Genomic DNA, 26,975 nt, shown 5'->3' on the forward strand with positions numbered 1-26,975 from the left:
ACACTTTCTACATTGCCTGATTTTTAAAAATGACTATTATGATACATATTTACAAAATTTACACAGCTTGTCATACCAGAAACAAACTGGTACATCATACACATAGAACAGCTTGTTCAAAGTAAAAACAAGTAACCCCTAAGAGGTCCAAGTTACATTATACATAGTCCGTACTGAAGTCATAGGCATCTTCTTTCTCTTCAGACTTCCTATCCAAGACATGAGACTGTGCAGACTGTTCATCTATATTAGAGGCAGACTGTTCATCTATATTAGAGAAGAGGAGTTAGTTATTTTTTTTTTTTTTTTAAAGTAAAAGCAATTTTAACGGATTTGTTAAAAGGCCCTTCCGCCCCCTACTAACTCACCTGTCAAGGTCTCTTTAACAGGGGACATGTTTGAGCCACTTCCCTGTGGGACAAAGAGAGGCAGTATTAGTAGCCACTGTGCTTATTAATCAAAGTAATTACAAACCTGGAAAAAGTCTCTAATGAAATCAACAAAACAGACTAATGGCTGGAAGACTTGAACACCTAAACTGGGGCTTTGTTATAATCTATTATGAAATACTTAATTTCTACCTTTAGCCCCTTCTCATTTATTGTACATTATAATATTGGAAAACTTAATTCAGCTTAAACTCATGGACAACATACTTACATCAGCTTCTTCATCAACACTTTCCTGGTCACTGTTGATGGCTTCCAAGTCCTCCCTCTCTTCCTGCTTTCTTGTTTTCTGTTTTGGCAATTCTTCAACTATGTCCTTTTCCTCTGTTATTCCATTTGTCATACCCGAAGACTGGAAAAGGATGCTACTGGCTAAAGGAGGGCTCCTGATGGCTAGTAAAGGAACACAGCTCATGTTAACAGATGAGACATTTATTGGCCTTTCAGCTGGTAAAAAGAGCAGTTAAACCCAAACCTTGCCGCCCTAGCAGGTTTGGCTCAGTGGATAGAGCATTGGCCTGCAGACTAAAGCATCCTGGGTTTATTAATTCCAGTTGGGCACATGCCTAGGTTTCAGGCTTGATCCCCAGTAGGGGGCATGCAGGAAGCAGCTGATCACTGGTTCTCCCTCCCCCTCTCTGAAAACAAAACGTATTAAAACAAAACAATATATTGTTTGCTTACCTTGTATGCTGTGAGCATTGTTCTTTTCTAGTTCCTCCAGATTCAAGCCCAATTTCATGTCTGTCACGATATTTTCATTAAAATGTGGAGAAAGAGTCCAGGATGGAGGGGGATGGCAATAGAAGCCTAAAGAGCCACTGGTATTAAAAACAAGCCTTGTCAAAAACCAGTTCCTTTATTCCATGTGGTCATCAAATGCCTAAAAAGAAGCCTTACCTTGTACACTGAGACCACAACAGTTTGGCAGCACCTTCTACATTTGGGCTTCCACCTTTTTGGTGCAGTCCTCTTCTCTGAGCAAGCGAAGCAAAAAACTCTGAAGGGCTCTTGAAGTCTGGGACAGTGAATTTCAGTACTACCTTAAAGGAAAAACAAACTGTCATCTGCCTGATATAGTGCGGTTATTAAAAAAACAAAATTTTCAATGTAAAATGTGCATGGAGAATGGAGCTCAAGGGAAGGGTTCTTCTACCTGTCGAGTGTCAGCCTGGGACAGGATGGCACTGGCAGCCTCCACTGGTCTTAGTTCTTCGATACTTGCTGGACTTCTCAGAGCAAGTGTGGCGGGAGAGTTAACTGGAGACACAATGAGACTTGGACTATCTATGATTGTAATCTGTTTGTCCAGGGGGACAACCTGCATGCTCCTGGAAAAGATGTGGTAATTGATGAGGATGCCACTTTACCCGAAGGACTACAGATAGAACACGAAGCTCAGGGTTGGATTGAACAAACTCAGCACTGTCTGTCAGATCCAGTTTATCATCATTTGCTTCATGTGTATCTAAATAAGCCATACTGCTCCCCTGCCAAAGAGAGACTACATGCGATAGCTTGATATTGACCTGAACACATGCTGCTTCCTCGGCCATAAATACACATTTGCTTCAAGACCAGGTTAAAGAACCACCCCCTCTGAGGGCCCTTTCCCACTCTGAATCCATTTGCTTATTTGTCTCTCAAACCAGATCATAGGCAGCTATTCCATTTCAATTCTTCCCTAAGCCTAGCACTGGCTTTCCCTCTTCCTTTCACCTCTAAAAGGATGAAAAATTGTCTTCCTTAAGATACCCAAAACAAAATTATATTTACTCATCTATAATGAAATATTACAATTATGAAACAACTCTGTTTACCTTGTAAGTCCCATGGATACACCAACATTACATATCTGTTCTTGTTTTAAGCAGTTGATGAGGCTGCTTTTCCCCACATTTGGGAAACCTACAAATGGCAAATCTACAGGTTAAAAGTCATTGTGTTGGCAATTATAACTCCCCATTGTTTTATGCTTGCTTGATGTTTAGAGCAAGATCAGAGTTGGATCTGAGTGTCTTCACTTTAACACTAAGACCAATCTTAGCATCATCCTTTCTTGCATAAGTAACGAGAGGGCAGAAAATGATTCATTCAAATACAAGCAGAGCTTTAAAAAGCAAACGTCCTACAGTGCCCAGTTAGGGGGAAAAATTAATTAGGCAGCAACTACACAAAAAATTGTGTTTGCAGTGTATGTGTGGTAAGGTGGGCAACAAGCTAGTGTTTAAACAAGTCCTTTATTTAAAAAGACCCCATACACCCTTTACAGAAAAATTCTTGGCAGCTAATGACTCACCAATTACTCCAACCTGAATAGCTTTGCCATAAATCTCTTGAAAATCTTTAAGAAGTTTCCAAAGGCCTTCTTTCCCAATACAGGTTTCAGTTTTGAATGGAATGTTCCTCCTTTCCTTCACCTTAAAATTGCAAACAATTAAGTTTAACTGCTTCTGACAACCTACCATATAAAACTCCAAAACCTGGCTCCAAAGACCAGCCATTAAACTGCCTTTCAGATTCTCTCTGGATGAAATCAGAGTTGGATCTTATATGTCCTCATTATTTAAATCAAGACCTTATATACTCATCATATTTCAACCATCCAAAATCTGAAAGGAGCATACTTCCCACCAATGACAGTAAAGAGTACCTTGGTTATCTTTCTTTTGCACTTCACATTTGTTGAGGCTCTGAACACGACTGTAGGCAACTCCTTCTTCAAATAATTTACCCAATTCTCCAAATTTTCCCTTGGTACTAAATCTGGTAGGGATTAGATTGGAAATAAAACACACAAGTTCCAATTTGGTCATTCAATTGAGATGAATTTGCAAATCTGATAAACTATGGATATCACCCTGGTTTGCCTTTTCCTAGTTTTCGTGTGTTTTTTTCCAGAGGATTTAAATGGGAGTTGGGGAGAGGATAAGCTCTCTACCAGACTGTCTTTATCTTAATAGTTCAGTATGTATAACTCTGTATTTCTTCAATTTTCTTCTGCACTGTACCTCTCAAGATTAAGCTAACCTATAAATTATACCTTAACCTTAGGACTTTATTCCCCAATTTATGGACCACACAGTAACTGTAGATCCCATTATTATTCTGTTTCACAGGTCTCTATTCTAGGTTTTCCTGTTCCTGCTGCTCAAACCCAGACATAGTTTACTATGGATTTCATCTAAATATTGTCACATATCAACACTGCGGGTGTAGAGAACCTGACACAGAGCCATCACTTCCTATTTACATAGTAAGGTGAGTACAGAAGTTTATACTCTTAAGACAAAGTTCTAAGTATTCAGTAACAACAAAATCAAACCAGCAGAAGCCAGTCAAATAATTTGTAGAAAACACCACCCCTCTGCCCAACACTGGTCTTTGGCAATAAGAGAGCAAATGAGGTCAGAGTTGGATCTTATCAGTCTTCAAGGAAAGTCAGACTGTTCAGATGTTTTCCTCACACCTCACTCGTGCACATGAAACACAGGGCATTCCTTTTGCTCACCTGATTTATTTAATACAAGTACCAGCCTTTTCTGTCCACCCTGGAGAAGGGCACTTTCCACCTGGGGACACCTGCAACCAAGAGGATCTCTGGCATCCAACACTTCCAGCACAACATCTGAGGCTTCAATCACCTGGTAAGGTAGAAACTATCAGGGAAGTTCTACACACAAGTATATATACTGGCCCTGTCCACTTTGCAACAGCATGAGCTCAGAGTTGGATCTCATTTCTTCACTTTGGCATGAAGAATGTTCACGCTCATCATTTCTCACAGGAAAGGTAACACAGGTGTGCTCAACAGCCTCTCACCTCTAAAATGGAAATACACCCTGTCTGAACATAGCATCTCCCCATAATGATTTAGGTCTTTAGGTAAGTTTTTGTGGCCTTGCCAAGAGTTGCTGAGAAGCATGGTCAAGCTCTATTCACAGGCGAGTAAGCTTGAGAAAACAGATGTTGTGGATGGTCATGCTGGGGAGTAGCTATACCAAGACACTCCTTTGATTTCCTACAAAGCACTCATTTTAAGGTATTTTGCAGTTTTAAAAACCACTGTGTCGATATGCTATTTTAACACAAAGTATCACTTTTGTAAATCATATTTATAGGGAATTGTTCCTGTGCAAAAATTTAAAACCACAAGGATGTTTTCATCAGCTAAACATAACAGAAAGGACCTAAATAAGATAAACCAACTTGCTTCGGCTCTAGTGAATGCCTTCTTTCAGCTCAAGTGAACTCTAGTTCATCTTTACAAAGTTGGTGTCAGAAAAAAATGAGACCATAGCCTTTTAAACCTCAATACCATTTTTAGAAAGACCTAAAGTACCTTTTTAAGTTCCTGACAATACAACTTCTTTGGATGCTGTTTAGCCAGCTTTGCTTTCTTAGCTTTGTGTTGGACAAATTCCTAAAGGACAAAAATGAAGGAAAAAGGATACAAAATTAGAAATTCAGCAGTTGTAACTGGTTTCTGTATTTTCCGTGGCCGATTAGGGGCATTGGCCGATTAGGGGCATTGCAGTTGACATTTAAACAGGTAATACAGCATCTGAACTCAACCCTTTTCTTCCCAAGAGGCACAGCAGCTCCTGTTTATGTGCTTTTTCTTCTACGTCAGAACTCTCTTTCAGAGATTTGATCATACCTCCTTCACAGGATCCACGTCAGATGGCTCAGCTCCAAAGCTAGCTTCAAATTTCCTTTTCTTTTCCTGTTCCTTCTGCCTGTCAAGTTTCTGCTGCTGTTTCAGTTCTTCAAGCTGTGCCCAAGCCATAAGAGAAATGGGTGAGCCAACATGACATGGTTGTATTACTTTACTTCAAAAATAAAAAATACACATTACTTGTTGAGAATTTCAGCTAAAATAACTTACCTGTTGTTTCCTCAGCTCGGCTTCCCGAAGAAGAGCCTCCTTGAAGGGAGCACTGTTGGGAACTCCTGGGTCTTTCCTAGGTTTCTTGTGACCCCGTTTCTTAGCCTCCTTCCTCAATTTTCGATGGTGCTCTCGAACCTAACATGATAAAAAAAACAAACATCAGTTTACAAAAATACTAAACAGAATTATTGTGAAAATTAATCTAGCCAGTTTAGTTTACCTGTAAAATGACTGAGAAAACTAGAACTTTAATTGTAATGATACAGAGTTGCCTATCCTATATAATAAAAATGTAATAAGCAAATGGTCGTTACTCCGTGAAGCGTTAACAACTGGAGCACGGATCAGCAGGATGATGGGACAGTGAGCTACAAGCAACTGAGAGCTACAGGAGGGTGCAGGGCAGCAAGAGCAAGACATGGGGAGGGCGGGGCAGCAAATTACTGGCTCATGGTTTGTGTGCAAGGCTCCTAGTTTATGTATAAAACAGCAAGAAAATGTCACTGGGCCCTGGCTGATGTGGTTCAGTTGAATGAGCATCCTCCCATGCACCAAAAGGTCACCAGTTCGATTCCTGGTCAGGGCCCATGCCCAGTAGGGAGCATGCAGGTGACAGCTGATGAAATGCTCACATTTATTTTTTTCTCTCTCTTCCTCTAATAAGCTTTAAATACCCTACACCAGCTGTCGCCCACTGGTGGTCTGCGAGGTCTTAAAGGTTGGCGACTAATGCCCTACACAACATATTTAAGAAAATGTCACTGGGAGGTTCTTTTTTGTAAAGGTTGTTAACATGTTGAACGAAGTTTACAGACTTATCGCTGAATTACTGCACTTTCCCAAAGCTCTGATGCCTAAGAGGTTGTGCTGCCCGGTATCTCCATTGGTTAGGGTGTTGTCTGGATATGCCAAGGTTGCTTATTGGATCCTTGGTCGGGTGACACACAAGAATCAACAAAGGCATAAACAAACAATAACAAACTGATGTTTCTCTCTTCCTCTTTCTAAGATCAATTAATTAGAAAAAAAGCTTGTGCCATGGTTAGTATGCCAACAGTGCCAACCTCCATTTCCTGAGATGAATCATAGTAACTTACACTTTCTCCTGGAGGAGATGGGGCAGAAATCAGCTTAGCGTCGTATTTGGCATAGCCCCCCCAAGCACAACTCTTACCTTTTTTTGGATTTTATATCGCTTATGGCAGGTCATGCGTTTACTTGCTTTCTTTAATTCTACAAAGAAACACATCACAAAAGAGATTACACACAAATGATCAGTTTGTTTAATTCTTGGTGATTGAGCTCTGGGGTCAGGATCCTTTTTGTGTAAAGTAATAAGCTCTCAAATCATGAGAAGCACATAATAAAAATACATTTGTCGCTGAAACCGGTTTGGCTCAGTGGATAGAGTGTCGGCATGTGGACTGAGGGGTCCCGGGTTCGATTCTGGTTAGGGGCATGTGCTTTGGTTGTGGGCACATCCCCAGTGGGGGACGTGCAAGAGGCTGCTGATCGACGACTCTCTCTCATCGATGTTTTTAGCTCTCTCTCTCCCTTCCTCTCTAAAAAGTCAATAAAATATATTTTTTAAAAAATACATTTGCCACTTAAATCCCGGAGAATTTGACTAATAGATCGAGAGTAGAGTCCAACTTCCCCTCTCCCACTCGTCCTGTATCAGATTGGGATTGTACTCAGGAAAGTAGGAGACCCAAGACGAGCCAACCACTTCTTGTCCATCAAGAATCACAAAATAGGCGCAATAAGTGGGTTTGAGAGACGACTCTCAGACCTCACTGGGATGGGACTGAACGCAGTCGCACAAAGAAAAAAGCGGCCATAATCCTGGCTCAGACTGTTTCCTCACGAGACTCTGGCCTGATGCCGACTTTCATTGCCCAGATCTCCTCCTGAACTTTAGGCCTGAGATTAACACGAGCCTTCCATCTCCCGTTCCACGCGGGCCCAGAACAATGGCTTATGTCACACACGCAGGCCCAATTCCTACCGACACCAAGCTTCCGAATAGCAAGCACCCTGCGGGGTCATCAATCATCAGAAACAGTGGCCCCTCCACCCGCCCCGGGACAACACTCACTCGGTCGCTTCATTCTGGAGACGGAAGCTGCAGCGGCGGCGAGGGCAGCAGTTCCAACCGGCCTTCTCCGCCACCACGTGGGATCTGAGGCCTCTGGCGCGCGGCGCGCACTCACGCTGCCGCCGTAAAGCACGTCGCCGGCGGCCTCGCGCGCGAGCACGCCGTGTCGTACAGAGCTGGCATCACTTGGCGGCCCGAGAATGGTTTTGCAGCAGCACGGGGAGGGGTGAGGGCGGTGAGGGCGGCGGGTGAGGAGCGACGGCAGCGGTCGCGGCCGAAGGAGCAATAGCAGCAGCCGTGGCGGCCACGGGGCGGAGCGCGGCGGTCGGGGACCGCACCCGAGGCTGCAGGCGGCGGAGCGGCTGGGTAAGGCCGGGCCTGGGGCAGGCGGGGCCGCCCCTCTTCGGCCGGCTCTCGGGCCTTTGTGTGGGCCCGGGCGGGCGGCCGGGCGGGCGGGAGCCGCGGCGGAGGCTCCGCCCCGCGGAGGAGACGCGCCGGTCCGGCCCGGGGCGCGGGGCGGGGCGCGGCGGCGGCGGCTTCGGGACCGGCCTGGCCGCCCGGCGGCACCTGTCGGCCCGGACAAAGGGCGGCGGCCCGGAAGCTCCCGCGCCCCCCTTTCCCGCCGGCAGCCGGCCAGGTGCTCGTCGCGAACACCTCCAAAGCTGTCAGCGTTCCCCTAGCCCCCCCTCCCCACCCCCCCCCGGACCGGTGACAGGTCGGGAAACAGGTCTGGGCCTTTTTTTTTTTTTTTTTTTTTCCCTTGACGGTTCCGATACAAACTCTTATACTTTCCAGATGACTTCAGACTGATTCTTTTCCTCAATGGGACTTGTATTTATAGTAGACGTCAGATATTGAAGTTTCTTATTTGCAGCACCCCAAAGAACCGAGATTTTTTAAACTGTTCATTTCTGTGTTTTAATTTTCTTATCTCTTAAAGTTTTTCAACTGAAAGAGAAGTTTAGTTTCGTTCTCACAGGGTAGGGACTGGTTACTACTCAAAAGGGAAGAATCCTGTGAAACTACACAGTGTAGTGGATGTAGACATTATAACCAGAGAAGCATATGTTGGAATAAAGTATTTCGTTAGCTTATTTAAAACTAGGTCTCCTCAAAACGATTTTTAGGTTTTCCCCCCTACCATTTAGAAGTGCACTTTTTCCCCCTGCCATTTAGAAGTGCACTTTTTCCCAAATACCATTCAGAAGCAAACTGAACGCAATACAAATGTAAGAGCAGTATATTTTTTTGCTTTATTACTTGCTAACAGATTACTCATATTTTAAGATTTGAATGAAGATTGGGAAGTATTTTTTGAAGAAGTGCTTCAAATGAAAATAGTAATAAATGTATGTGGTTAAATTGAAGGGGTCTTGGACCACAATCTTTGGCTTTGGAATGTCCAGAATACCTCAAATATTAATATTCTATCCAAATTGGAAAATAATGGGATGTCTAGATGTTAGTTATCAAGCCATTAAACATGACTTGGAAGAATCTTCCTTAAGTTTCAACATGGGCTTCAAAATAATGCATGTGGTTTTTGTTGAAACTTTTGTTTAAGAAAAAAAAAATTGTACAATAAATACTGAAAGTTGTGAAAGCCAATGTTAAGGGTGGTTTTTCTCTAGGAAATAGGATTATAAGTGATTTTTTTCCTCTTAGAATCATGTTTTCCACAATTTTTGTTGTAGCTTGTATTACAAGAGAAGAGTACTAAAAACTTATTGACCTTTAAAATATCCTAGTTGGCTATATTGAGTAAATATTTTCCCAGTTTCAAAGTTATTCTTTACTATAATTAATCTTTGGTTTTCAGGCCTTTGTACATGTCAACATAATTAATGCCAATTTAGAACTTGTAATTCAGCTTTGGAATCTACTTTGCTTTTCATGGAAAAATAATTGCTGAAAGAATGCCCACAAGCTTTTTAAATTACACACACTTTTTTTAAAAAGTCTTATTTAAGTGATCTTTTTTAATACGTTCATTAAAAACATAAATTGATCTCCCAAATTATTAAGTATTATTTGATAAGCCAAGGCTATAAAATTCTGTTTCTGTGCCCAGGGAGCATGCAGTTCTAGAGTTGAAACTTAACATTTTTGTTGTGCTTTGAAATTTCAAAGTGATTTCACCAACATTTCACTGTCACAGCAATCCAAGCGAGATCTGTACATTTTACTGTTCTCATTTTAGAAATGAAGAAACAGATCTGAGAGGTTGTGACTCAAGCAACAGAGACTTAGAAGTGGAAAAACTGGGTGTCTGTCTGCTGAGCTCAGATCTTGTTGCTCCTCCCACCCACCTGGCCACATTACTTTCCCTGCCAAACTTCCAAAGCACATTTTAAAATATGTCCTTTGGATAAGAAAATATTCAAAAGTTATTGTTACGTTGCATCTTTTTCTCATCAAAGTAAATGAACGATTCAAGGAATTTTGGATATTGAATAGTCTAAACTATATACAAACAGACCCCGATGATTTATATTTTTTTGTCATTTAATTGTCAGTAGATTATTTGTAAAAATAATTTTGACCTGCCAAAATGATTGAAGGCTTTTTTTTTTTCCTTAGCCTTTTTAAACTTGTATGTGGTGTTTTCCCAATGCTGATAGGACTTTGGAAAGAAATGCTGAAGGGAAGAGGAGTTTTCCATACTCTTTGCTCAATTGAGCCATTCTTGACTTTAGCTTGCCAACACTTCGTGTCACACGTGAGCCTTCCACATGTGTTCACTGTCCATTCTAACTCTCTGATTGAACTCTGCTCTCATTGACTAGGCGGCATGTGGGTAGGTATGCTTCATTCCTGGAATTGACAATCATCCCATGTGAGTAAAGGCTGGGGAACCTCAGGGAGACGTCTTTAAGCACATGAAAAGCCTTTGGTTTTAAAATGGAAGAAAAGCCAGGTACTTTTAATGCCTGAGCCTTTGTGGCAGTTAGTTTCGTTGGCACAAGAAAACTGATATGTCTATTTTCTCCAGTTCTCTTATCTTTCCTTAGCAGTTCTACTTGAATGTTTTCTATCTATTCGTACCCATTTTTACTCTTCTGACTCCCCCCCCTCCCCTTTCTCTTTCTTATTCTCTTTCAGTTTTGAATATATTCACACTGAATCGGCACTTTTAAAGCCCTGCCTTCTCCCACTGGCTTCCCTTGGCCTTCAGACATAATGAGGAGACTGGCTTTTCGAGGCGCTGGTTGTGCTCTGGTAAAGCTGGTAAATTACCGATCATCTACATCCTTTACCTTTTCTGTCCTTCCTTGCCTTTTCCCTTCCACCTTCCTTAAAATTTGTTGCCCTTTTCATAAAGAGCCCCTCCTCGTGTTTATCAAATTCACTTGTGTCCTTGTCATAGATTTGTTTGCAAAGGGTTGGTCCTTCCTTTCTTCATCTTAATGATTGAGGATAGTTTATCAGCCTTTTATAAAGCAAACAAAAATTAACAAAACTTGCCTATCTTTGGCCTAAGCCCTCTGAGCTTGTAGCCGGTTGTAGCCAGTTGCAAACTAATGCACTGTGTAACAAACCAAAGCCTTGAGAATAAACACCTGATGGTGGGCTCTGTTTTCAAATACCACGTGGATAGTTGGAGGAATAGAAAGGAAACTTCTTATTTCTTAGGTGCTTACAAGGATCCTTATTTATTGTTTTGTTTTGTTCCTGCTTTCATTCCCTGGAGAAGCCCCCATTTTTCTCTCCATATCACTGGCAACCCATTCTTCTAGCTGTTGTATCTTAGTTTCCTGAAATGGAATGTTGATGAGTGAAATGGATTAAGTGTTTTTTGTTTTTTCTTAGTTTTAGAGAAAGACCTTTGAAATCACAACATACTATTTGATAATGTTGTTAAATTGTTTAAGCATTGTAAGACCTTCCCATAGACACCCTTCCTCTCCAGATGTAGCAGATCATTTCAGTGATTACATTTCTTGTGTTAGGTAGTCACATCTGTATATTTGTAAAGTTGTATTAAGATAAGTTACTTAACAGCCTGCCTGAAACTGAGGACACATTTATGCCTTTGTGAAAGGCCAAACAGGACCTAAAACACTCACCTCTAAGGTGTTCTTCCAGATCATCTACCGAAACTTAAAGCTGTGATTTCAAAATTTGCGGAGATAGAGTACCTCACGTAACTGAAAAGGAGATTAGTCTGGATTGACAGAAAAGTTTCAAAGCTTGGCTTTGCTAATTTGGCATAGATATGACAAGTCATGTGTTTTCTAGGAGTATTTCTTGTGAGTCCTTCAATATGGAGAAAAGTAATTTTCTGTGTTAATTTTAGGGTGTATCTAAAATGCTAGAAGGTTAATTGTCCTCTGTCCCCCTAATTTTTTGCACTTATTTGCCTCAGGCACAACTTCCTATTCTTCTTCATCTCATAGCCCACCTGAGAAATGACCGTAGTTGTAGGACACAGTGCAGAAGAACGAGGAGGCTGCTGACTGCAGAGGACTGCCGTGGGTCCTCAGTCCCCAAGGCCTCCTGGCTGCCCCACGGGCTGAGATCAGCACCTGCAGTACACTGTTGTACCGCTGCATGTGGGTTTTCAAATTCCAGTCCAGAGTAATTTTGGAGCCAGAATTGGTTTTAGTCATTTAGTCATTGGTGATCTACAAATGAGTACACTTTCGCTGAATTTGTCCCACCCAAACTGAAAGTAGCAGTCTGGTACATGAAGGGACTAAAGCAACAAGGTATAGGACTTCCATGGAAAACCTTCTGGTTAGACAGATTTTTTTGCCACAGTTAAAATAGCTTCCTGGGTGAACCAGAAGCTTGATACCAGAGGCCAGCTGAGGGCTTGGTGGCAGTCTAAATTTAAACATAAGAACATAGCTAATTATTTCTTATAGAAGAAGTTGGATTCCATGGGTTCCAAAAGAAGAAGAGCGACCTCCCCTTCCAGTAGTGTCAGCGGGGATTTTGAGGACAGCCACCATTCTGTGTCTACACCAGGCCCAAGCAGGAAAAGGAGGAGACTTTCCAATCTTCCAACTGTAGATCCTGTGAGTACCTTGCATCACACTGTTTCTGCCTGCTTTTCCTGTAATTCCCCATCTTTTAATGGTAAGCATTAAGATGCAAGACCTCTCCATTTCTTTTTTTCTCTGGCTTGATACTCTTTTTTGTTGTTGTTAATCCTCACCTGAGTATTGATTTTATTTTAGAAAGAGGGAGGGAAAGAGAGAGAGGGAGAAACATTGAGGTGAGAAAGAGAGACATCCATCAGTTGCTTCTTGCACACACCTCAACCTGAGCAGGATTGAGCCTGCAACCCAGGTATGTGCTCTTGACTTGGAATTGAAGCCTTGACCCTTTGGTTGGTGGGCAGACGCTCTAACCCACAGAGCCAAACCGGCCAAGGCTCTAGCTTGATCTCCTTAACCTTTTCTTTATGAAAAGCATATTTTTATTTAGCCAGAAATCTTACAGTAATAGAATACTTCAATATCTATAATAATAAAAGTATATATGCTAATTAGACCGGACATTTTTCCTGAAGAAGCTGGGCTGCGAGGGAAGCACAGGTCCAGGGTGCCTGCTTGCAGCCGGCAGTTGGGGACAACCAGGGCTGCAGGGGAGGAAGGAAGGCCTATTCTTGCACAGATTTCGTGCATCGGGTCTCTAGTTAAGAAATAATAAAGAATTACAATATGCGCCATTGCATAGTCACTCAAATAACTGTGTGCTTGTATGTGCCAAGCACAGTTCTGGTGATTGAGATACAGCTATGTGTAAGACAAGCCACTTTTTCACATGGTGCTTAGATTCGAATATGGGGAAGCAGAATGTAAACAGTTGAACAAATTAGTCAAATACCATCAGTTGATGATAAGTGTTAAAAGGAAAAGTTTGTGTGATTTGGGCTATTTTGGCTTAAACCTTCAAGGGGACTGTGATAAGGTACTAGCTTTGCAGAGCGTTGGGGAAGAATGTTCCAGGCAGAGGGGCAGGGTTGGAAATGAGTTAGGTGTGTTATGATTATACAGAGATGGTTAAGAGGGAGGAGATTGGCAAAGTCTTCCTAGCTCAGTATGTAATTATCCTATATACTCTATGGGCAGTGTTAGAAATTTAGATTTTATTCTCCGAGTAGTAAGAAGCCTCCGTATTGGATGATTTTAAACAAGAGATTTTAACTAACTGATTTAGTTAAAAAGAAAAATCACCAGTAGCATAAATCTGATGAAAGATACCAAAACATTTATCAGTTAAATAACAATAAATAGAGATACTGTCAGCATATTTCAAACTTGGTAATTTGGGGATTCATCCTTTTTCTTCTGTATTTGCCTTTTATGGGTATGTTTTTATTAAAGATAATCCAGATAATTTCACTGGCTTTTTCTGTTAACTTTTCTTGTTGTTTTTCTCTTTTCCTGTGTATAGATTGCTGTGTGCCATGAACTCTACAATACCATCCGGGACTATAAGGATGAACAGGGCAGGCTTCTCTGTGAGCTCTTCATTAGGGCACCAAAGCGAAGGTGAGGGGGAGGAATTTAGCCTTGGGTCGGTGTTTAAAGTATTTGATAATTGATTTTCTTTTAAAAATAATGGTTTAAATGATACTGAGGTTGGATTTGTTTTATTTGTCAAGGTGTAGTGAAGTATATTTTAAAATTAAATTGTGGTAAAAGACACATAACATAAAATGTACTATCTTACCCATTTGAAGAATACATTTCAGTGAGTATTAAGTATATTCACATCATTGTACATGCAGCATATCCAGAACTTTTACGTATTGCAAAGTTGAAACTCTATACCCATTAAGCAGCTGCCCATTTCTCCCTGTCCCCCAGCCCCTGGCAACTACCATTGCACTTTCTGTTTTTATGGCTTTAACTACTTAGATTCCTCATAGAAGTGGAATCATATAATATTTGCTTTTGTGACTGGCTTATTTCACTTAGCATAGTGTCCTCAAGATTCATCCATGTTGTACATGTGACAGGATTGCCTTTCTTTTGAAGGCTAATAATACCACATTTCCTTTATCCATTCACCCATTTATAAAGACTTGAGTTGTTTCCACCTCTAGGCTATTGTGAATAATGCGCAGTGAACGTGGGTGTGCAAATACCTCTTTGAGATGTTTTCAGTTATTTTGAATCCTATCCTATATAATAAAGAAGTAATATGTAAATTGACCATCATTCCGCTACACAAGATGGTCACTCCCATGTGGACACAAGATGGCTGGCAGGGGAGGGCAGTTGGGGGTGACTAGGCCTGCAGGGGAGGACAGTTAGGAGCAACCAGAATGGCAGGGGAGGGCAGTTAGTGATGACTAGGCAGTTAAGGGCAATCAGGCCAGCAGGGGAGGGCAGTTAGGAGTGACCGGGCTAGCTGGGGAGGGCAGTTGGGGAATTGGGCTGATGGGAGTGGTTAGGGGGTGATCAGGCTGGCAGGCAAAAGCGATTAGGGGCAGGCAGGCAGGCAAGTGGTTGGGAGCTAGCAGTCCCGGATTGTGAGAGGGATGTTTGCCCATTTAGGCCCGATCCCACCGGGTCCCATATTGGAGAGGGTGCAGGCTGGACGAGGGACACCCTCCCTCGTACACCAATTTTGTGTACCAGGCTTCCAATATACTGTACAACCAAAATTAGGATTGCTAGATCTATAGTTCTGTTTTTAATTTTTTGAGGAATCATCATACTGTTTTCTATAATTGTTATATTATTTTACTCCCTCCTCCTCACCCCCCAATTTCTCCATATTTCGCCACACTTGTGATTTTATAGTAAGTTTGGAAATAAAAAAGTGTGAGTCCTCTGTGATGGTTAATTTATAGGTCAACTTGACAGTCTTCCAACTTTGTTCTTTTTCAAGGTAGTTTTAGCTATTTCTGGCTCTTTGAAATTCTATATGAATTTCAGGATTGATTTTTTTTTTTTTTTTTTTTTTTTTGTATCTGCAAAAAATGCTGCTGGGATTTTGATAGGGATTGTGTTGAATCTTTAGATTGCTTTGGATATTATTGATGTCTTAACAATATTAAGTTTTCCAACCCACGAATATGAGATAATCTTTCTACTTATTGGTGTCTTTAATTTCTTACAGAAATGTGTAGTTTTTAGAAGTGGCCTACTTGGTTAGGCTTACTCCTCATATTTTATTCTTCTTGATGCTATTATAAATGGAATTGTTTTCTTACTTTACTTTTTAAAAAAATATATATTTTATTGATTTCTTACAGAGAGGAAGAGAGAGGGATAGAGAGTTAGAAACATCGATGAGAGAGAACCATCGATCAGCTGCCTCTTGCACACACTTTTTTCCATTGATTTTTAGAGAGAGTAGAAGGGAGGGATAGGGCGAGAGAGAGAGAGAGAGAGAGAGACACACACACACACACACACACACACACACACAGGCAGACATGGTGGATTGGTTGCCTCTGGCACACATCTAGGGATCAAACCTACAACCCAAGTACCTGTCCTTGACTAGGAATTGAACCCAAGACCCGTCAGTGCACAGGCCAATGTTCCAACAATGAACAGCACCAACCAGGGCTCACCTCAATTTTTTTTTATATATATATTTTATTGATTTTTTTACAGAGAAAAAAGGAGAGGGATAGAGAATTAGAAACATTGATGAGAGAGAGACATCGATCAGCTGCCTCCTGCACACCTCCTACTGGGGATGTGCCCACAACCAAGGTACATGCCCTTGACCGGAATCGAACCTGGCACTTTCAGTCCACAGGCCGACGCTCTATCCACTTAGCCAAACTGGCTTCGGCTCGGCTCTTTTCTTAATTTTCTTGTAGTATTTATTGTTAGTGTATATAAATGCAAATGATTTTTTTGTATGTTGATTTTGTACACAGCAACTTTTCTAAATTTGCTTATTAGTAATGTTTTGTGTTTGTAATCTTTAGAATTATCTGCATGTAAGGTCTTATCATCTATGAACACAGATAATTTTGCTTCTTCCTTTCCAATTTGGTGGATGTCTTTCATTTCTTTTTCTTTTAAAAAATATATATTTTATTGATTTTTTTACAGAGAGGAAGGGAGAGGAATAGAGAGTCAGAAACGTCGATGAGAGAGAATCATCGATCAGCTGCCTCCTGCACACACCCCATTGGGGATGTACCCGCAACCAAGGTACATGGCCTTGACTGGAATCAAACCCCGGACCTTTCAGTGCGCAGGCTGACGCTTTCTCCACTGAGTCAAACTGGTCATGGCTGCCTTTCATTTCTTTTTGTTGCCTAAATAATGTTAACTACAATAAACTTTAATATTTCAAATAAAATTATCTTAAATGTAATCATGTACATGCAATAAACAATGTCTCAAGAAAAATTTTAAATATGATGTTACATGCAAATAAACTCGAATTCAAGAAAAATGACCTTACATGTAATATTACATGCAATAAACATATTTCAAGAATAAAAGGATTTTAAGTGTAATGACATTACTAAGACTGTACCAGTATAGTGTGATAATCACAAAAGTTGTGGGAAATATTAAAAATCTGCAAATAACAGGATTATTTTTATTATATTCTAGTATATTTTCCCCCCTCTGGCTCTATTTTTGTTCATCAGTTTAGGTTCATGATATTCCACAAGAGTGAGATCATATGATATTTATCTTTCTCCAATTGTGTTATTTCACTTAGCATGATACTTTTTAAAAAATATATATTTTATTGATTCTCACAGAGAGGAAGGGAAAGGAATAGAGAGTCAGAAACATCAATGAGAGAGAAACACTGATCAGTTGCCTCCTGCACACGCCCCATTGGGGATGTGCCCGTAACCAAGGTACATGCCCCTGACCGGAATCAAACCTGGGACCCTCCAGTCCGCAGTCGGATGCTCTATCCACTGAGCCAAACCAGTTAGGGCTGCATGATACTTTTAAAGTCTATTTTGTTGGATGTGAGTATTTCTATTCTAGCTGTTTTTTTTCTTTTTCATTTCCATGGAAAAATTTTTTCATCCCTTTACTTTCATCCTGTATATGTCTCTTGTTTTGAAGTGGGTCTTTTGTAGATAGAATATAGTTGGGTCATGTTTTTATATCCATTCAGCTATCCTACACCTTTGATTGGAGCATTTAATCCATTTATATTTAGGGTTATTATTGAGAGACAATGGAAAGAAAAGATCTGAGACCAAGATTATTATATCCAGCCGAGACCGGTTTGGCTCAATGGATAGAGCGTCGGCTTGGGGACTGAAGAGTCCCGGGTTCGATTCCGGTCAAGGGCATGTACCTTGGTTGCGGGCATATCACCAGTAGGGGGTGTGCAAGAGGCAGCTGATCGATGACTCTCTCTCATCGATGTTTCTAACTCTCTATCTCTCTCCCTTCCTCTCTGTACAAAATCAATAAAATATATTAAAAAAAAAAAAAGATTATTATATCCAGCAGGGCTATCATTCAAAATAGACGGTCAATTAAAGAGCTTCCCAGACAAAAAAAGGCTAAAGGAGTTCATCACCAGCAAGCCTGCATTACAAGAAATGCTAAAGGGATAGCTGTAGGGATTACTGAGAAGAAGAAACAGAGAGAGAAATCTAGCTATACAGAATTAAAATGGCTATACTGGTAGTATTTAAGACTAAGACATATGTTAATTTAGGTGTTATTTTTTTTATCATCTATATTTTGAAAAGGGCATGCATATATATCTTTCTTTTGCTATTTCCTTTTAGTTCCAGTAATGACAGTAAGTCTAGTGTTTTCTATCACTTGAAATATTGACATTACTATAGATAGTTTGAAATATAATTTTTATAGGCTTTGGATTAATACCTTTTAAAAATATTAAATTATAACAGAAATCAACCAGACTATTATGAAGTGGTTTCTCAGCCCATTGACTTGATGAAAATCCAACAGAAATTAAAAATGGAGGAGTATGATGATGTTAATCTGCTGACTGCCGACTTCCAGCTGCTTTTTAACAACGCAAAGGCCTATTACAAGGTAAAGCATCAAATTTGGGAAGTATCCAATTTGATAATTATCTGGCTTTTTAGTATTTATCAATTTTGCAAGTTTGTAGTGGTTTCTTATTTGATGGTTTGAGTTTCTTTTCTTAATCAAGAGATTGAACATTCATATGATTATGAACTATTCTTATTCTGTGTCTGCTCAGATATTTTGTCTATTTTTTTCTAGAGTAGTTAGTCATTTTCATATTTCTAGAAATTTTTACACTAGGTACTGATAATTTTTTTCCTTATATGTGTTGCAGATACCTTCTTCCACTGTGAGTTTACTTTTTCACTCTTTTTATGGTTCTTTTGATGAAGAGAAGTTTTTTAATTCAGTATATTCAAATGCACTTTTGAACTTTGTGGTTTATCCCTTTGTGTCTTGTTTCAGAAACTCCTCTTGCTTAAAGTTTATGAAGATATTCTTCTTTTATATTTTCTTCTGAGAATTTAATAGCTTTGTCATTTACATTTAAGTCTTAAAGCTACAGAGATTGATTTTTGTGGTTTTTTTGTGAGGTAGAGATATTTTCCTCCCACAGGTATAGGCAGCATCTTGAAACCGCCAGCCCCTCTGCATTTATCTGCAGTGTCAGTACTGTCATCGTTTCCATGTGCTCATGGCTCTCTTTCTGACTTTTTATTCTGTTCCTTTTGTTCTGGCCAGTTTATTCCTGGGCTAGTCTATTCTGCCTTAATTAATATGGCTTTATAATTCTTTTTTTTTTTTTTTTAATTGAATTCAGAGAGGAAGGGAGAGGGATAGAGAGAAACATCAATGATGATCAGCTGCCACCTGCATGCCCCACACGGGGAATTGAGCTCACAACCTGGGGCATGTAACCCTTGATTGGAATCAAACCCAGGACCCGTCAGTCTACAGGCTGATACTTTATCAACTGAGCTATACAAGCTAGGACATCTATACTAATAAAAGGGTAGTACCTTTAAAACATACATTTAGTTCTTGAGAAAATTAATTGTGGCCCGTATATCTTTTAATCATAAGGAGTTTAACATTTGTAGTTTTTGAAGTTACATCTTAGAAAACCAGTCTCTGCTGGAACAGGATGCTTTAAAAGTAGTAATTGATTTATAATAAAATAATAAAATGCTTTTTTTTCTCTTCTCTTTGCTAATATTCAGCCAGATTCTCCTGAATATAAAGCTGCTTGCAAACTGTGGGATTTGTACCTTCGAACAAGAAACGAGTTTGTTCAGAAAGGAGAAGCAGATGATGAAGATGATGATGAAGATGGACAAGACAATCAAGGCACAGTGACTGAAGGAGTAAGTGTGCAGCTGGAATGGGCTGTTGGAAGTGGACAAGGCCCCTGTGATTTTGTCTAGGCTGTTATGGTCTTTCCATATAGTTGTGTTGGTAACTGGGAGGGTCAAGGGTCATAATATAAACAGACCCCGCTGCAATTAAAAGGAATCATAAGACATCCAGGACAATGTCCCATGTGTGATTGTTTTTTTGAATTGCTCTTATTTATTATTGCATATTTCTTGCTCAGTTTGAAAGAGTATGATCATATCATCAGTGATTCAATGTTCCTATTTGAGATAACATGTAAATTACAACATGTGTTGTGATTAAAAATTGGAGAGTCAATGGAATCACCTTAGGAATATTTTTGTGGGTTAGACTGAGTACTATTCCTAGAATGTCCCAAGTGTGTTCCTGTCGCTGGAATTTTGCAGTTACTCTTCTGCTTAGAATGTGCTTCTTTTGGCTCTTCCATCACTGCTCTTTTTCATTATTCTAATAACACTTAATGTCAATTGGGAGAGGACTTTCCTGACCATCCCATTTAAATTGTTTGCTCCACACTCTTTTTCCATCATCACATCTCTTTGGTCTTCAGTCTTTACCAATATATAACTTGGTCAGCTAACTTGTTTATTAGATTACATGTTTACTTTCTGTCTTCCCCCAAGAAGAATTATAGTCCACAAAATAAACCACCTTCTTCACCTATTCCTGGCATGTAGACTGTGCCTGACTTGTAGGTTTGGACTTGAACTACCATTTACTATAAACTTTGACTGAGATATCCCAGTGCTTACTATAGAAACTGGCCAGGTTCTTTTTGGGTCATATACTTTCCATGTTGAATCAGTGACTAAGGTAAGATAAGCTGGCCATCTGGAGAGAAGTGATGTGCATTAGTCAGTTTTGATGTAACTTGAATTCTGTTATTAGAGCTGGCAGAGCACGCTCTGGTGAAAAGTATGTTGTTCCCACTTTACATATATAGTTATTTTACCAAAATATCAAGACTTCAGTAGATATGAACAGCAGGTGTAGAAATGACTTGCTATCATAGGGCATGTTTTTCCTTATTAGTTGCTCAGATCCAAAAAAAAGGTATGCATGTCTAATCATTTATACATATGGTACTTGAAATTCACTGTTAACCATATTTACTGTGGAACAGAGTTTATAAAAGGACTTTATCCAAAAGATTTAGTTACTGAAATATGTGAAGTACCTCATTAGTTTCACATGTGCCATTCCGTGAGTACAGCTACCACGTTCAGCATCCAGAGCACTTCTATGATATTCTTAAAACTTGTATTTAAAATAACTACCATTTAGAAGTTGTTCTTTGAGTTGGCTTTCAAATTTTGGGAAATATTTAAAGTATTTATTTTGGGGTTTCTCTTGTGAAGTGCTTATTTCTCCCCTCTCTTCTTGCACTCAAACCCCTCCTTTCAGTCTTCTCCAAGTTACTTGAAAGAGATCCTGGAGCAGCTTCTTGAAGCCATAGTTGTAGCCACAAATCCATCAGGACATCTCATTAGTGAACTTTTTCAGAAACTGCCTTCTAAAGTGGTAAGTGATACAATTAAAAATAGTAGGTGAATTCAAGTGTGGGTGTTTTATTTTTAAGTATTTCAGATGTTTTATTCTTAGTAAATAGAGTACAGTTAATGGAAGGCATTGGAGATAGCCAAGAGCTCCTCCTCATGGTCTCAGCACACACAGGATATGTTCTATACTTGGCCAGAAGGTTGTGGGTTTTGAAAAAATTATATGTTTTTGTTTCTTGATTGGTAATTCTGTATATTTTTTGTTGTCATAAGATTACTGTTTAACCATTTTAAGAATTTGTCACTAATACTTAAAAGTTCAGTATTATTAGTTACATTCATATTATTGTGCAACCATCACCACCATCCATCTTCAGAAATTTTCGTTTTCCTAAACTCCGTATCCATTAAACAGTAATGCCTTACTCTTCCATCCTCCCATGCCCTGTAACCAATATTTTATGTTCTGTCTTTCTCTGAATTTGACTTAGTACCTGATATAAGAGGAATCATACAATATTTATCCTTTAGTGCAGCGTTTTTCAACCGCTGTTCCGCGGCACACTAGTGTGCCGCGAGATGTTGCCTGGTGTGCTGTAGGTGCAGACAAGACAAGAATTTTATAATTTTTCACTATTTTGTTTACTTAATATTTCATAATAAAGTAATTATAAAATACTTTCTTTGTGTTTATTTGATTCCTATTCAAGAGAATTACTTTATATATAGTCAATATAGGCACAGAGTTAAATTTTTTAACATTTTCTAATGGTGGTGTGCCTCGTGATTTTTTTCATGAAACAAGTGTGCCTTTGCCCAAAAAAGGTTGAAAAACACTGCTTTAGTGTAATGTTTCCAGAGTTCCTCCAAGTTGTAGGATGTGTCAGAATTCCTTCCTTTTTAAGGCTAATACCCCATTGTATGTAATATGGTTTGTTTATACATCACATTTTATTATCTCTTCATGGGCTTTTAGGTTGTTTCTAAAATGGGTAATTCTAAATGATAAAATAAACACATAAACTAACTTTTCTATAATAATAAAAGCATAATATGCTCATTAAACCAGATGTTTTTCCTGACGAACTTCCGGATGAAGCTGGGGCTGTGAGGATCGAGGCAGCTGCCTTAAGACGATTCCTAAAAAAAAAAAAAAAAAAAAAATACAAATTTACCAGATGAGCCAGAAATTCCACTTTGGGTGTATACCCAAAAAAGTGAAAGCAGAGTTTCAAAGAGATATTTGTACACCCATGTTTATAGCAGAATATCTCTAAAACATGGAACCAGCCCAAGTGTCCCTTAACAGATTAGTGGATAAAGAAAATGTGATATATACACACAGTAGAGTATTATTCGTCCTTTAAGTTTTTTAAATGAAATTCTGACACATGCTAAAATAAGAATACATTGTGCTAAGTGAAATAAACCAGACACAAAAGGGCAAATATTATATGATTCCTCTTAGAGGAGGTATTTAGGGTAGTCAAATTCATAGAGACAAAAAGTAGAATTGCAATTTCCAGAGCCTGTTAGGAAGGGGAAAGTGGAGAGTTACTGTTTAATGGGTATGGAGATTCAGTTTGCGGCGATGAAAAGTTCTGGAGATGGATGATGGTGATAGTTGCACTATAATGTGAATGTACTTACTGTCTCTGAGCTATACATTTATAATGATTGAATAGTAAATCTTATGTATATTTTACTACAATAAATATGAGAGATGAGTATGATTTTTACTCAAGGTTTATGCTTACTGTGCAGGAGATAATCAGTATTAGTTGAGCCACCAAGGTTAATTTGGAGTAATAAAATAGTAATAACCTAGTTCCCCCATTCTGGGAAGGCTTTTGGGATACCATGCAGAGGGAGTTCATTGGGGAAAGCAGGTTCCCAGTGGTGCTTCAAGGTGTAACAATTCCAAAGACGACAAAGAGGGGAGGGCAGTTTTTAGCCTCCTTTATAAATTTTTTCGAAGTAGGACTGTCTAAGTGGGAGGGTTGGGTTGGAAATACATGAGCCAGCGGCTTGAATTACGTTGTACCCCAGCTTGTGTCTGTGCCATAATTTGTCTTCTAAACTGTTTCTCAGAAGTAGAATTGGTGAAGAGAGTGGACAGGAAAGGGGTTTAATCCAAGCAAAAACAGGAGTAGTAAGGTTAAGAAAATAGAGGGATAAGCAGAGTGATCAGATAAGGGGAAGCATCACTGAGATCATCCCTTCAGCTTAGTAATTGTATGAAAGCTGTGGCCTTTACTTTTGTTGTTGTTTGAGCTCGTAAGATTTCGGAAAGATTTATAAAGGATAGTTAAAAACTGCCCTCCCCTCTTTGTTGTCTTTGGAATTGTTACACCTTGAAGGACCACTGGGAATCTGCTTTCCCCAGTGAACTCCCACTGCATGGTATCCCAAGAGCCTTCCCAGAATGGGGGAACTAGCTTATTACTATTTTAGTTATGTGATTCTGTGCATTTAGATTTTATTTTATTTGTTATTCCTCACCTGAAGATATTTTTTTGTTGATTTTTAGAGAGAGCGGAAAGAAGGAAGAGATACAGAAAAAAACATGGATATGAGAGAGAGGCATCAATTGGTTGCCTCCTGCATGTGCCCAGACCAGGGAATGAGCTTGCAACTAAGATATATGCCCTTGACCAGAATCCAACCTAGGACCCTTCAGTCTGTGAGCCAATGCTTTATCCACTAGAGTCTAGACAAACCGGCTAGGGCTGAATTTAGAATTTTTTTAAACATTAAGTGCTAGTTGTATAATAATAATTAAGTCCTAACTGGTTTGGCTTAGTGTATAGAGCATCGACCTGTGGACTGAAGGGTCCCGGGTTCGATTCCAGTCAAGGGCATGTACCTTGGTTGCCAGCACAGAAGGAGATGTGCAGGAGGCAACTGGTCAATGTTTCTCTTCCATCGATGTTTCTAACTTTCTATCCCTCTTCCTCTCCGTAAAAAATCAGTAAAGAATATTTAAAAATAATAATAATAATAATTAAAAATACTAACTATAGACTATAACATGCTGAGGGTAGTTCATGAAGCTTGATATGCTGAACAGCTGTGTCTTTAGTTTTGAATCCCACAAAGCTGCTCAGTTGATTAAGATGGTCAGAGTCAGTGTGCTTCCTTGTTTTCTCATTAGCTGGATACTTTCACCTATTAAGCATGCCTGGCTTTTGTCTTTCAGCAATATCCAGACTATTATGCAATAATTAAGGAACCTATAGATCTCAAGACCATTGCCCAGAGGATACAGGTAAGAAGATGACCATATGTAATCATATGTGGTTTAGGGTAAATTGGCCTATGTTCTTATGGAGCTTTAGAAAACGAGAAGCAGATGTCTCTGTAAGGGATATCACATTAACGTGATAAAAGCAAATAAGAGTGGTAGATCACTTCCGAAGTCATCAACTATTAAGGAGAAGAGTGAAGATTTGGATCCAGACAGTCTGTCTCTGAAGTCTATGCTCTTAACCCCTATACTGTTACTTCCTCTCTACAGAGCAGGTACTTATAAATTGAGTGAATGAAAATGAATGAGAATTGAAATTTGATTATCATAGGTTAAAGAAGGTATAGGAAAAATGAGCTAAATTATACTAAAAATCTAGTTTTTAGAATTTGGACTAACTTGTGTTATTTTCCTAGCTCTGCTTTATTTAGTTATTTGTTGTTGTTTTTGTTAATCCTCGCCCAAGGATATTTTTTTATTGATTTTTAAAGACAGAGTAGAAGGGGGGGGGGGGGGGGAGAGGAAGAGAGAGAGAGAAACATCAATGTGAGAGAGACACATCGATTGGTTGCCTCCTGCATGCACTCTGACCAGGGCTAGGGATCAAACGTGCAACCCCAGGTACCTGCCCTTGACTGGAAATTAACCTGTGACCATTTGGTGCTTGGGGTCAATGCTGTAACCATTTTGAAATACTGGCCAGGGTCCTAGCTCTGCTTCCTATTAGCTATGTCACTTTGGTCAGGCAACCTGCTCCCTTCCTCTGCTGTTTTCTGAATGTAGTATTACTGCTTCACAGAGTTTTAGAGCTCGGTGATAATGTATGTGAAGCATCTCCTAGAGCATCTATGAGATGTGGCCTTGGTAATGTGAGCGACTGATCCTCCCAGGATAAGGAGGCTACTAGCAGATAAAGCAGAAAGGAAAATGGTTATATGGTGTCATTGAGAAAGGAGTCTGAAAGCACAGTGGTTTGCCGGGAGGGAGAAACTTCCTTGGCTTTAAATTCTAAAAGAGTAGGAAAGAGTAACAGGGTAGTAATTATTGGTACCATAGAAATATTTATACAGAATGTTACAATACAAATTCCCTCCTGGTTTTTCAGGCAACCTAGTAGGTGCTCCTGGGAGTGACTTAATCTCCTAGAACCTAAATCCCTAGGGTTTCTAACATCTATCTAGGGATAAAATGTTTTCATAATACAGAAAATCAGAGTGGTTCTTTAAACACACATACCTCAGCCCCAGTCTTCACTCTCTGACCTCTCACCATATGTGACCTCTCTCCTTTATCCTTCCGAAGCCTCTCAGAAGCAACTCCTTTTACCACATTCCTAATTAAGATCTTTGTCCTCTTATGTCTAAATAATTGTAATAATCTTTATTCCCTCTGATGAAAGGCTCTCTAGTCCTCTCTGCATATTGCTTCCTGACCCTAGCTTTCTTCCTGCTATTCCACTACCCAGAGACTTGTCACCGGTTTTCTAATGCCTGCTGAAAGAAGTTGCAGCTGCTTGTGCCAGTTCAACAACAACAAGCTCTGGCTAATTTAAGCAGAAAAGAATCCATGAACAGGTATTAGATAGTTCATGGAATCATTGAGAAGGAAGGTGGGAGAGCTATGGGAAATGGAACTCAGGGCTGTCATGTATTACATGACATAGTGATACACAGTCTCTTCGTGGTGCCATTGCCGTTACCACTGTCATTTGCCAATGTGCACCTCGGACACCGCTGCTCCACTCCTGTACTCTGTCTCCTTCAGGAGTTAGGAATGCATTCCTCCATTCCCTTGCTGTTGTCTTTAGTCCCTCAAGGCTCAAGCATGAAGTATTTCTCCTTGCCTTAGCTGCCAGGCTGCTGGCAAAGCTAGCATCTGCCCACTTTTACCCTCTGTTGGGAAAGGTAGGTCCTTCCCTATCACCTGTGCTGGCATTTCCTACACATAAAAAGGGTGCTCAGATATTGGGTATCCCTACAAGACAAATAACCAGCTCTTCTGCTTTGCCTGGTTCTCTGTACTCTGCCTCATTTTCCCTTCTCTACCTATGCAGCCTGTGCTCATGGTTTTACCTTTCCCCACTGTCCATTCTTCTTTATTTGGTTTCTTCATTCTCTCTAGAACATGTCAATTTCTGTGTCCTCGTGTACTTTTTGAGTAGAGAGTCTCCCTCCTTCCTTTCTTTTGTAAAGTGAGGCAATTAGGAGTCACCTGGGTTATTTTGGATTGAATAAGTGTTAAGATGAGGGTATGTACGAATGTTAACATCTGTGCTAGACTGACCTTTTTTATTAGAAGTGGTCCATAAAACTAGAGGAGTTTTACTTCACACTGTTAAGTCCACCTTAATGAATTAGTATTAATGAAACACTTAGAACCTAAGTAGGAACTATGTGTTTGCTAAGTAAAACAACTTTTACCTTGATTTTTTAAAAGAAATTGTAAGTTATTTTATGAGAATAATTTAGCTCTGATTTTGTTAA

The 26,975-nt window shown here is 39.7% G+C and overlaps 2 protein-coding genes and 3 non-coding genes across 30 annotated transcripts in view; 1 reads left to right on the top strand and 4 right to left on the bottom strand.

Annotated features, from left to right (window-relative positions):
• Window positions 1-27: 27 nt before the first annotated feature.
• GNL3 (G protein nucleolar 3) lies at window positions 28-7,663 on the bottom strand. 4 transcript variants are annotated; one of them, XM_036430924.2, is made up of 15 exons: window positions 7,439-7,663; window positions 6,515-6,573; window positions 5,338-5,475; window positions 5,110-5,223; window positions 4,792-4,872; window positions 3,961-4,093; window positions 3,103-3,215; window positions 2,749-2,863; window positions 2,270-2,357; window positions 1,606-1,780; window positions 1,350-1,492; window positions 1,134-1,270; window positions 661-842; window positions 369-411; window positions 28-243 (listed from the first exon to the last, which is right to left on the bottom strand). In XM_036430924.2, exons 1-15 carry the CDS (start codon window positions 7,449-7,451, stop codon window positions 158-160), a joined length of 1,620 nt encoding a protein of 539 aa, XP_036286817.1. In that variant the 5' UTR covers window positions 7,452-7,663; the 3' UTR covers window positions 28-157. The 4 variants fall into 4 exon arrangements, with proteins under 4 accessions (XP_036286817.1, XP_045435041.1, XP_045435042.1 ...); XM_045579085.1 differs by having other exon boundaries at window positions 28-267; XM_045579086.1 differs by having other exon boundaries at window positions 2,749-2,869.
• Window positions 1,838-1,914, bottom strand: LOC118715813. Its single transcript, XR_004986966.1, has one exon. It is a non-coding gene; the product is annotated as a small nucleolar RNA SNORD69 (small nucleolar RNA).
• LOC118715817 lies at window positions 2,974-3,056 on the bottom strand. The gene has a single exon (XR_004986970.1). It is a non-coding gene; the product is annotated as a small nucleolar RNA SNORD19B (small nucleolar RNA).
• Window positions 3,845-3,921, bottom strand: LOC118715812. The gene has a single exon (XR_004986965.1). It is a non-coding gene; the product is annotated as a small nucleolar RNA SNORD19 (small nucleolar RNA).
• Window positions 7,641-26,975, top strand: part of PBRM1 (polybromo 1) — a 96,771-nt gene continuing 77,436 nt past the window's right edge. For 11 of the 23 annotated variants that reach the window (XM_045579069.1, XM_045579075.1, XM_045579076.1 and 8 more), the window contains exons 1-8: window positions 7,668-7,804; window positions 10,541-10,666; window positions 12,307-12,459; window positions 13,844-13,941; window positions 18,267-18,414; window positions 19,572-19,715; window positions 21,151-21,267; window positions 24,445-24,513. In XM_045579069.1, the coding sequence (XP_045435025.1) occupies window positions 10,619-10,666; window positions 12,307-12,459; window positions 13,844-13,941; window positions 18,267-18,414; window positions 19,572-19,715; window positions 21,151-21,267; window positions 24,445-24,513 (777 nt within the window). In that variant the 5' untranslated portion in view covers window positions 7,668-7,804; window positions 10,541-10,618. Of the gene's footprint in view, window positions 7,805-7,966; window positions 8,166-10,540; window positions 10,667-12,306; window positions 12,460-13,843; window positions 13,942-18,266; window positions 18,415-19,571; window positions 19,716-21,150; window positions 21,268-24,444; window positions 24,514-26,975 lie in introns of those variants that run through there. The other 12 variants (XM_045579077.1, XM_036430914.2, XM_036430916.2 and 9 more) reach the window with 9 other exon arrangements.

Source organism: Pipistrellus kuhlii, unplaced genomic scaffold (assembly GCF_014108245.1).
Source record: "Pipistrellus kuhlii isolate mPipKuh1 unplaced genomic scaffold, mPipKuh1.p scaffold_m20_p_11, whole genome shotgun sequence".
In the NCBI taxonomy this organism is placed as follows: domain Eukaryota; kingdom Metazoa; phylum Chordata; class Mammalia; order Chiroptera; family Vespertilionidae; genus Pipistrellus; species Pipistrellus kuhlii.